Genomic DNA, 12,026 nt, shown 5'->3' with positions numbered 1-12,026 from the left:
TTCCTACCTCTCTTAATAAATTTTAGGCTTCAACTCTTACAGATACTTATGGTTTCCTACATCTCCTAATAAAATTAGGCTGCAACTTACAGTTACTTATGGTTTCCTACATCTCCTAATAAAATTAGGCTGCAACTTCAGTTACTTATGACTTCTTACTTAATAAAATTTAGGCTACAAAGAGAGATAGATATAGATATAGGTCTTTTTCTAAAGCAATATCGTACCGCAGTTTGTTACAGAAAATCGTAGAATGCCGATGCATCTACGATCATAATTTATTAGCGTAGTGAACTACAAGTATAATATTTTTACAGGAAAACAGCATCATATAATCTTCCCTCATGATGAAAGGTTTCTTTTCTGATCTTATAGAGTTGTGCTAAAGAAAACCAGATGTTGTCCTTTAGTTTCATATGTATACACCAGAAACAGAGAAAACAATAATGCAAAACTATACTATAAGTACTTTCGTTAAATATTTCATCAGATAATGAGGGGAAAAAAGTTTCATTACATAGATATATGTAGGGAAAGTCTCTGTAATTTACCTTATTTTGGTATGCATGATTATTTTCTCTGTTGTATTTCGTTTTAACTAATGTTTAATAATGATTTTAGTTGATATGAGAACATAGTAATACAGGACATTTATTTATTTCTTACGAAATTATCTTATCACTTGTTTATTTATTCAAGCAATTAATAAAGAGTTCTGATGAACAAGTGAGAAGAGCATCAAGGGTATCAGCTGCATTGCATTCGGTGGCTCAAGGTGCCAGATATGTAAGAAGAGCTTCAACTGTACCTCTCAGAGAAGCCAAGAAAGTTCGACGTTCTTCGTGTCAGAAATGTGTTGAGTATAATTTAATTATTATTCTTCAATTTTCATGGATATATATATTTCCTATTACCACTTATATTTATCATATATTGTGATAGGTTTGTCAAATAATTTACATAGAATCTTATGATATAAGACCATCGTTGATTTAGAATAGTACTTAAATGAATTTATAATGCTGCATAGAATCTACTGGTTTCGAACCTTCTGCATTTATAATCTATTTCGAAATTTACCAATGAGTAATATTTTCATGTAGAAACCGTTGTAGTGTTTATTATATATATATATATATATATATATATATATATATATACAGTGAAACCTCTCTAAAGCGGACAGCCGTGGGGAATCAAAAATTGTCCGCTATAGAGAGGTATCCGCCTTAGAGAGGTTTCAATATCTTCTTACGTAAATTAGTAGAAGGTATTGTGCAATTAGAAAAATATTTTTGCATGAATCATGTATTTACAAATATTACCAAAATGTTACTGTACTTGCATTATCTTGCACCATTCAATACTCTATGTTCGAGGCACAACATGGAAATAAGATGTTATAGTTCTCTGCACTTTACACTTATCGCTACTTACTACGTTTTCGGCGTATTGCTTTAATTTGTGAGTTAATTACAGTCCAGTAATGACTTTTGAGACAATATGCGGGCAAAAAATACCAAACTTGTCTTTTGCTTAGTTAGAGATTCCAGCGGACAGTAAAATGACTTCAACCCCAACTTCCCAAACGGCGGGCAACTGTCAATCACTTTTGTATCTAAAACAGGTTGGGTGAGAGTAGAATGCAAGCAAAGAACATGAGGATGTTGTTAAACGGACACCTTTCCTCTTGAGCAGACAGTTAAGGGGGCCAAATTTTGTCACACCCTCATGTGCTTCCTTGCTGACACACGTATGAATCACAAAAAATGTATTATTTTTTACTGTACTTTTCAACTTGTTTCTAGAGAAAGTGTCCGTAATACGGAGGTAAATAATACCTATAAAAGACAGGAAAGACTGTCCGTGTCCGTACTAGAGAGTGTCCGGTTTAGAGAGGTTTTCCAATGTGCATTTTCCTATTACAGTGTTTGGGGATTACAAAATATGTCCGTTATGAGAGGTGTCCGCTTTATAGAGGTGTCCGTTAGTAGAGGTTTCACTGTATATATATATATATATATATATATATGCATATATGTTCAACAGTTATTGTCTCTGATATAGAAGGAGTTGAACAAAAATATTGTGCTTATAGTAACTTGTACTATAAAGCTAGAAAAGTATGTATGCCGCAGTACAAAGTAACAGTGTTCCTTTCAGAAACAAGGCGGGGAGGGGGGATACTTAGTATTCCGGTGAGCACTGCTGGTACTTTTCTATAATAGACGTATTATTTTGGCCTCTTCCAGGAGGGAAGGGTACTATCAGAGCGCCGGGGAGCAATACTCCCCCAAAAACATGTCTGGAAGAAACACTGCAGGGTAATGTTATTGATATTGTTAGTTTTTTCCGTGTTTTACGGGTAGCAAGTATGCATGAATTGTTAAAATCGGAATCCACGTGAGCAGTTTTTCTTTTTCTTTTTTATTATTATCGTTTGGTAGGAAAAGGCACTATCACTCAACATGCTAACTACGTCAGCGTGCTTTGTGGTGGACAAACACCGTGCTCGTGGGGTTCTTCCGTTTCCTCCAACTTTCTTCATTCCACCATTTCACTCATTTCTCATTATCACCGTCTCCTTTAGCCTAATCGGCATAACCGTGGGACGTTAAACTTAAAGATTTCATTTCATTTTACATCAGAGTGCATCTCCGTCGGTGATAAACCTTTTATATGGAAGTATTTGATCACGGCACGCACTTCAGTTTTCTTCACTTTCACAATCTGGACGCATTCTCTATCTACAAAACAAAGAACACAACAATCAGTATTCAATGACATCAGCCTGTAAGTTACTTTGGCACTCACCTCTACAGTTTTAGAAAACAATATATTACAAGCACAATATCAAGGGCAATAATTGTTGAATAACCCTCCTATTTACCAGTACTGATTTTTTTTGTACGCCTTATATCTGGAGAACTAAAAATAGTGTAGCCAAACCCAAACTATCACTTAACTCAGTAAGATGTGTTTATTCCGTAGAAAATACGAAAACTCGATTTAGGAACCGTTCAAAAAATTTGATCCAATATATTTCAATTTTTTTTTTTTTGTACGCCTTATATCTGGAGAACTAAAAATAGTGTAGCCAAACCCAAACTATCACTTAACTCAATATGACGTGCTTATTCCGTAGAAAATACGGAAATGCGATTTAGGGGCCGTTCAAGAATTTTGTGGCCCTTGATCCAAGATCAAATCTATTTCAATCAAAAATTTTCTTGTACGCCTTTTATTTGGAGAACTACATACAGTGTAGCCAAACCCAAATTATCGTTTAACTCAGTATGATGTGCTTATTCCGGAGAAAATTCGAAAACTTAATTTAGGAGTCATTCAAAGATTTTGTGGCCTCTGATCCAAAAACTAATGATTGGCCAAGATGGCAATCTTTTGATCCATTTTTTTTTGGGGGGGGGGGATCATTCCTAAAAAATCTTGTTAAATTCCAATTAAAAATAAATGAGAATTTTGTAGTGTATAACGTTTAGGGGTTAAGTGTATTCCTCTCTTAGAGATCGCTTATGAGTAATATCCCTTTTCGCTATCGTGTTAACATTTTGTATTATTTTCAGAAGTTAAGCTATCACACACAACGTATTTTCTTGCCAAATGTGGTTAATAACTGGAATCCAATTTTTATGTTAAAATATAACTTAGTGGCAAGCTCCCAGCGTTTCAAAAGGAATGGTTTTAAGATTTTTACAATTAGTTCTGTCCTGGAGTAAAATTTATTGTAATCTAAGTGACACTCAGAAAATATACATGTAGAACACACACTAAAATCTATTTGTTGAACTGATTTACCTGTTATTTATACCAGGAACAACTTTTGCAATTTTGGTCCATCTAACTAAGGTAATGGTGGATTTAGAGTTTAGTATCCTGCTCAGCATCCATGCTATATGAGACGTGAACCTATAGTTTAACGTGGGAAACGAAACAATTGAGCTCCCACCGAGAATCAAAACCGGGTCTCCCACACCGAAAGCTAAGTACTCTAACCATATAGCCAAGAAGGGAGTTCCATCATTAAAATAAGAACAATATTTTGCATTTATGTATTTGCAAATAACTTTCCATCATTTGTTTGTTTTTCAACTTTGTTCCTGGTGGAAGCTTATTATAATATGGCTCTTACGATAACATGATTCACATCTTATTATAACATTGATGCTGGAAAGATACTTTAACTTTTAGAACCTAGCAAACAAACAACCATCATTTCTCTATTGGAATTACGACGAACAACTTGAAAATACATCGTTTTCCTATTAATTTTTCAGTAATTACTTCTGCCTATTTTGTAGACTCAACAGCTTCCTTGTTCAGTAGAATATAGTTAATTTTTTGTCAATTTGTTACTTTATGCAGTAGCTTTAGGAAGCCGTGTTTGTATACCAACGTTCATTAACATTTTTTAATTTTTTTAAAATCTATCATTATGTAAGGATTGAAGCAATATTTAGAAAATATATTAACTACGTAAAAGTAATCGGCTATTCAATATTAGTGAAATTGTTTCAGTGAGAAATGTGACTAGTACGTTACAACAGTAGTTCAGGGTACATAGATACCATAACAGAACCGCTTACTGCAGAAAGCAAACATGTCCATTTCGTAATGTTTGCAGGAGGGAAAAAAAAATCGAAGAAAGCTAACTTTACGATATTTCCACCATAACATATTTGTTCTTTAATGATAGAAGTATACGTGATTAAAATACACATGCAAAATTTGTGTATTACATAAGCGTCACAAAAAAAAGAAAAAAAAAAGAAAAAGGAAATGTGTAAATGTTGGACATGTTTGCTTTCTGCAGTAAGCGGTTCAACATTGTTTTGGTAAATTGTTTAAAATCTTGGTAAAAATAAAGATAAATGGACATAAATGAGATATTTATTAAATTATCCTAATAGTAGAGTTATTGAAAGTAGCATAGTGAAATATCAGAATTCTGATGAGTCTTTTATGGATTCTTATAAAGCAAATACAAAAGAATAAAATATAAACTACACAAATAGTTTTAATGACATCTTACAATTGTGAGTGTGATACACAAATCTTTATAAACATAAAATTTATGAAATTTGAGATTAAATCAGAGCATTGTGCTGTCGGCGGAAGACCTCCACATTTTCAGTACTTCTTGTTTTAAATTTAAACAAAACAATATCAAGCAAGGTGTATTTCTTACAGAGTTAAGAATATTGATCGCTGGTAACTGATTGCCATCTTGCTCGTTTCAAGCCTTAAGGCCATACTGATGTACTACAGATGATATTGAAGAAAGAAGACCGAATGTCCGATTGACCGAAGAAGAAAGACCTTTTGTTCCTGTCGGCAACGGTTTATATACATCTTGATTTTTGGTTTTCACCTATTTGTTTTCTATTTTCATTACTATTTTGATACTTTCACTTTCGTTTCTACTTTCTGTTTTTTCTGGCTTTCTAGGAAACGAGCTTGACTGTTTTTTTTTTTTTTTTCAAATACAAAAATATACATTTCCAGCAAAAATATAAAATTTAATATACATAAGATTAATTTATATCACAACATGGCATAATGATGAACAAATGTTTGTTCTGACATTACGGGTAATCAAACGATCCTATACTGACTTTCTTTACTAATTGTATATGGATCATAGTTTTAACATGATAATACCAGTTGTCATGTTATCGGCTATTCGATAATAAAAAGGGAATCCACGGCATACCATTCTCATTGAGATTTTAATCCTAGGTATAATCAGCCAAATACTGGAATTGTGCAAGACAATAGTTAGATTCTGATCGATTTCTTTTTTTGAACAAGCCACCTGAAATTTGTTAATAAATAAATAACTAAGCCACCATGTATGAAAATATGTGCTAGTAAAACATAATAAATATAAGTGTGATAGAAATATTCCTCTTAAAGTCAAAGAACTACGAGTATGTAGACATTTGTTGCACCTTCAAAGTAGAAGTAAGTGACTTGCTCATGAGACAATACCGAATTTTACTTCTGACCAATTATATACCTTTCTCTAATGTAAAATCTTATATAAAAATTTGCTACTCATTTTCTTTTAAGTTTTCTATTGCAGTAACCGTTCGTACGACAATTTAGTGTACCGGATCTTACAACCAAAATAAACAATAGCCAGACAATCATAGAAGAATCATATTCACGACTTTACTTTCATGTATGGACAAGAGTACAGCGGGTGGGTTCGATTCCCGGTCGGGATGATGTAAAGGTTTTTCAGGTTAACCCATCCTGAGCAAGGTTTTCCTCATTCACATCAGATGAATATCTAATTGGTGCCTAAAATAAAAATTTCCAGGCAGATTCCTTTCTTCTACATTTCTTCGGGAAGTAAGATCGCCGAGAAACGCCATCTCTCATGAATGACGAGCTTAAAAGACCACATAGATCCTGATTCTTAAAAAATTACAGCGGGTTTTTAAAAATAGCGATAAGATATTTTTGAACAATACTGTGTTCGATGTGATTAAATTGGTTTCTTGTACTTTGTTTGTCGTAAGCTAAAGTCATTTGTCAATGCTTTCTGCTTTCCGAACATCAAATCCAGCATGGAAGAAAATGGACTGGCATATCCACAATGGAGGCAGAGCGTAATGCAAAGTACGATATTGAAATTTTAGTCGGCTCGAGAAATAATTAATTAAAATATCAAAGTAGTTCCCAACCAAAAATTTATAGAAAAGTGTAAGTTTACAGATTAAAACTCATTGTGGCTAAGATTTATCGAAGGGATGGGTATTGGAGGTCAGAACTACTGTATGGAGAAAGTTTCCACGTAGTGTTGTATTTTCGAGAATACAAGGAACTTTGTTTATGAACAATTATTTTAACTGATGTTAATAACTATACATCAGTTGCTGGCTGCGACTATAAAACATACTGGTATTCTTAGGCATATTGTTTAGAAAGATAACTTTTTTTTCTACATTTCGGTTAATCCAATCAACAGCAGATTGCAGTAATTTTGCAGATGTATAAAACTATTTTGAGTGTATTTTAAATGACAATATTTTTATTTTAAACGTGCAATGTCAAAATTTTAAATGTTATTATTACGTTTGTACTATTTGGATTTCATTAATAGGAAAGATTAAATATCCATAAATAGGATAAATTCCATAAATATATCGTTTTGAATAAATTTGTATCGCTGGTGGAGATTTCAAAATCTTCCTTTTATTGCCGCACCTCCGCCATTTTTATAATAGTATGTCGTAGGCATATGCACCGATTAAAATTTACAGCGATGCCATTCTGACGGAGAGTACACTTTCCATGTAAGTAAGTAGGGGCGGATCCAAGGGGGGGCTATTGACGCTCAGGTATACACTGGATAAAATGGACTCCAATTCTGCTTTAAACTGGATAAAGAGGCAAACTATGGTTTAGCCCCTCCCTTAATCAAATTCTGGATCTGGCACTGTAAGTAAGAATAAAATTTCAGGCCATTTCTACCGTGAGTCATTCACCCCAGTTAAAATATAATGTGACATCAAAATAGAAATGGAAATCTTTCACCCCTTACATAACATCATTCAAGACACCACAAGAGGAAGCTGCCCTCAATGCAAAGCGAGAATAGGACAAGTAGTCCAAAATATTGATGACGTAAGATATCTTATGAAGCCCATACTACTCTGGTCCGGAGATTGAGAGAGTCAGGGGAGGTATTCAACTTCATCCGAATATTCCCTAACCCTTACCTCAACACCTTCAGCTCTGTGAATGGGCATATTATCATCCTGAAATATGGCATCATTACCCGGAAACAACATTTGGACCATTAGATTCATATGGTTCCTTAAAATACGACATAAATAAGGGCAGTGAAGCAACCAGTAAGTGTCAGCACACGACCTATTGAACGTTAGGATAGTGCGACTCGCAGGATAACACGGCCCGTGGTTTTGAACAAGGTAATGTAACGTACCGTTACACCTTTTTTTTAAAAAATAATATTCTTGTTGCTGTTTGTATTATGTATTTAAAACACTAAGGAAATTAACTACTGTTAATTTACATTATCAAGACTTACAAAAAAAAAAGAAAAAAATATAAAATGTAAAAAGATTTCCTTTCTCCCGTGCGACCTTACGGTCGAGGTTTTTTCTCCCGTGCGCCCTTACGGTCGAGTTAGGATTACTAGTGGTGACCTTTGTTTCTTTGCGCATGACCGCAGCTGACTTCTCCAAGCTCCCACCTTTGTGTGGTAACTTGGAAGGAAGCTGCCCTGTGGATCGGATCATGGCTAGGGATTGCTGTGCTCGTTACGAATTTTGTACTTGTTGGATTGCTTGTGACCTCGCTTTGTGTGCTTGCATGTTTCTATGTGGTCTCGCTTTCCATGCTTGTCAAAATGGAGTTGCAGTGAAATAGGAATCCAGTCAGTTGATAAAGATTATTCGATTTTTCGACGAAATATTGTTATTATTTGAAGAACAGTGCAAAACAAGAATAATTTGTGCTATGAGGAGTGAAGTGTTGTTCGAGTTAATATATTACGTATTGGAATTGTGAGAAGTAAGCAATTTTTCGTGTGCTTATGTTAATTGCTGTTGGTTTGTTATAGCAGCTGTTGCCCTAGAGTGGTTTGACGAAATATAATTTATTTTTTTTTGAGTGATGTGTAAAAATATTAATTTTTTTAATTAGTAATGGAAAAGTATGCATGAGAGGTAACTATTTCTTTTCCCTCTTGGGATATTAAGTTGATCGGATTTCGGACTCCGGTGGTCCCCAGGCCCGGGGATTTCTCTTTATGCTATTTTCTCCTCACAAATGAAAATTATTCTTGTTTGCATGGAGTAGTCCAAAGTCAATTGAAGCCAGGAATTATTCCAGAGAGGTAATATATTACTAAGGAAAAAATGAGGTGAGTGTTAAAACTTTGTACTAAGTTAGTTCCGGTTTAAGTCCAATGTTTGTGACGTCTTGTGTGGGTTGTGTTATTGCCTCCAAAATTGAGAGTAATTGGCTTACTTAATTCTCAAAGAATAAGGATTCATTACGGTTGTCCCTGTTCCAACTGAAAATCCAGGGGAAGCGAGGTGGAGGGTTTGGACCCAAAACCTCAGTTATATGAATGTTGTCTTTTTCAGGTTTGGTCACCAGAATCTGCGATTTCAAATATTGTTTTCTTGGAATTATTACGCGTGAAGTTAAAGAAAAAAAATAATATTTTTTTGATTAAAAATAATTAGAGAGGAAATAACTTGTTTGGAAATTAATATACGAGTCTCAGGCATCGGAATATAAGTAATATAATTATTGAAAAAAGATATTTTTTTCTGGATTTAAGGAAGTTATTAATTTATTTGTTGGAATATTAGCTGCTTTGATAGTTTCTTGACTTGATCAGAGAGTACAAATACAGGAAGGAAATCTTTACTAAAAAAGGTAGAAATAAATTAAACTTGATAGTTCGGGAGTTTTAATAGGTAAAATTTAGGTCTGAAGAAGGTGAGGTCCTGGACTGGCCTCAAACGTTAGTGGATAATCTGGGTTTGTTGCATTTAATGGAAGAGGTCCTAGACTGGCCTCCGACGTCTGTAAACTGAATCTGGAATTTTGTTACCTTTAATGAGAGAGGTCCTGGATTGGCCTTTGTGTGCATTGTATCCAATGATAATTGAAATTTCATCCAAGAAGAAATTGACATAATAATTTCTATACAATTAATTTTTTTCAAAAATTATTTTTTTTGACTAAAGTTTACCAGGAAGAAGAAGAATTTTTTTTAATCTGTATTATTAATTGTAAATAAAATTATAAATCTGATTTGTTGTGTTTCTTATTGAATTTATACTGCTTTGTTGTGATTTTGCCATATTGCCAAACCTCTGGATTTTCATTCCACCAGTAATTCTTGAGCATGTATCTGGTCCGCGCAAAGCCCTTTCTGTTGGCTAGATCGTTCAACGTATTTCCCGCGTTGCAGTGATTGGGCCTGGATAGGGGCGTTACATCTGTGGCTTCCTTCCAAGTTTTAAAACAACTTTTGTGTTGTTCCAAGTTCTCAAAATAACTTTTGTGTTGTTCCAAGTTTAAAAAATAACTTTGTGTTGTTTAAGTCTGGTTATATAAATATAGAGTTTAATTATATTACGCGTCTAATTTGTGGTTAATATAGTTATTAGCGTTGTCATAATAAATTTTGAATTTAATATTAACTTTTTTCGATATATGAAAATTTTTTAATGTGTTATTGAGTATCTTTCGTCATCAGTTTAAGTAATACAGACTTTGTGATTTGATAAAAAAAGGAAGCTTGTAATAAATTTTCATTATTAGCAAAGGTAAGCAAGGAAGGTGGTTGTTAGGTTGATCCCATTTGATCTTATGTTTGGTTCGACTGTAGTGTCAGTAGTTAGTGGGTACATTTGTGATGATAATTGGTTGTTAAATGTTTGAAGTAATATTTATTTATCTATTATTGAATATCATGTGTAGTCCAAGGGATTATGTATCTATTGACATTCCTGAACAGAATTTAGAATTTGTAACCCTTGACCGTACCGGTTTTATGGACCTTGAGACTAGGTCTGACTGTGGTCAGGTGAATATGTCTTTGACTCCACCCATTTATGATAGCTTTGCTAGAAGACGCTCATCAACCTTGAATGTTGATTTAGAATCTGGTGTGAGCCCTCGGAATTGCGCTAATAATTTTAGTAGATTAGCTAATGTTGGCAGTATAAATGAAAATGCTCGTGATCACAGACAGGTGAATTTTAGTGAGCCCTTTGATAATTCAGGACAATTAGGTCGATGTGTTCCATCTGAATTTAGATCGTCAGAGCCTAATAGATTATCATCGCCATCTGGTTATCTAAATTTGAGAGATTATTATAGGCGAGTTTCTTTGATGAGAAATTTAACACCTAGGTTAAGTCATAATAATAAGCATTTATATTATACTAGAGAACCTCCGTTACGGGGTGATGTAAATGCAGGGTTGCCAACTCTTGGTAATATTAATGAAGACTCGCATTTCGAACATAATCTTTTGTTGAAATATACCTTTAAGAGAACGAACGACTTTCTTGAATGTAAATTTAAGGATGTCAAGTTAACCGATGGTAGCGATAGCGTACTTGTATTTGATATTTTGTCCAAAATTGAAGAGACTTTACTAGACACTAGTTACTCTCTTAATATGATTCTGTCATTGTTAATTGGAAAGTGTCAAGGAGCTTTTTTGAAAGAAATATTATTTGCCTTAAATAATCAAATGAGTTGGAGCGAATTAAGAGGCAGGCTTGTGGGTCTGTTTATTACCCCAGTTTGTTTACATCAATTTATTTCTGAGAAAATATATAGGCGTCAGCGATTGTCAGAATCGGTTTATCAGTATGTCAAATCAGTTTTTATTGTTATGAATATTTTGCAATTCGGGGTAAATGAGTCCGACATGGTTAATGTAATGATTAGTGGGATGAACCCAAATCATAAATTTAAAATGTTAAATAATTATGTTCCAGTGTCTAGGTTAGAGTTATTGGAAATTGCTGAAAGGCATGATTTAGAATTTAGAAATCAGACGGAATATAATAAGGAGATGGGCATTTTTAGAAGGAAATCGAATTTAGTAATGTTTAACCAAAATCCTGATGTTAGTTATTCCAAAAATTTTGAAAAATCTGGAAAACATAATAGTAATGTACATTTTGATCAACCTAATTCATTTGATGTTCAGAGTCAGATGAAAGTTAAGTCTCAGGCTCGAGGATTATACAAGGATCGTTTTGAAAAGTCTGATTATTCATAGAAAATTAAAAATTCAGCAGTAACCATTCCATGTGAGATGTCTGACACTGTGGCTTCTTTTGTAGTTGGGAGGATTCATGGTCGCTTGTCCGATATTTGTATTGATGGTGGCTCAAGCTTTAATATAATACGTTTAGACTTGGTTCAAGCTTGTGGGTTGGAGAGATTTATTAAATCTACTCCAGAGAAGTTGGTTAATGCACCATCAGGACTTA

The 12,026-nt window shown here is 33.8% G+C and overlaps 1 protein-coding gene across 2 annotated transcripts in view; it reads left to right on the top strand.

The window, feature by feature from the left end:
- The window catches only part of LOC145665878 (ABC transporter G family member 20-like), a 131,130-nt gene that overhangs the window by 26,608 nt on the left and 92,496 nt on the right, over positions 1-12,026 (top strand). For both annotated transcript variants that reach the window (XR_014127672.1, XM_081732990.1), the window contains exon 8: positions 700-855. Coding sequence is in view for 1 of the 2 variants with exons in the window: in XM_081732990.1 (XP_081589116.1) it covers positions 700-855 (156 nt within the window). In the remaining variant the exon portion in view is untranslated. The remainder of the gene's footprint in view (positions 1-699; positions 856-12,026) is intronic.

Source organism: Thermobia domestica, chromosome 12 (assembly GCF_964235325.1).
Source record: "Thermobia domestica chromosome 12, izTheDome1.hap1.1, whole genome shotgun sequence".
Taxonomy (NCBI): domain Eukaryota; kingdom Metazoa; phylum Arthropoda; class Insecta; order Zygentoma; family Lepismatidae; genus Thermobia; species Thermobia domestica.
This window is presented reverse-complemented; position numbering and strand designations above follow the sequence as displayed.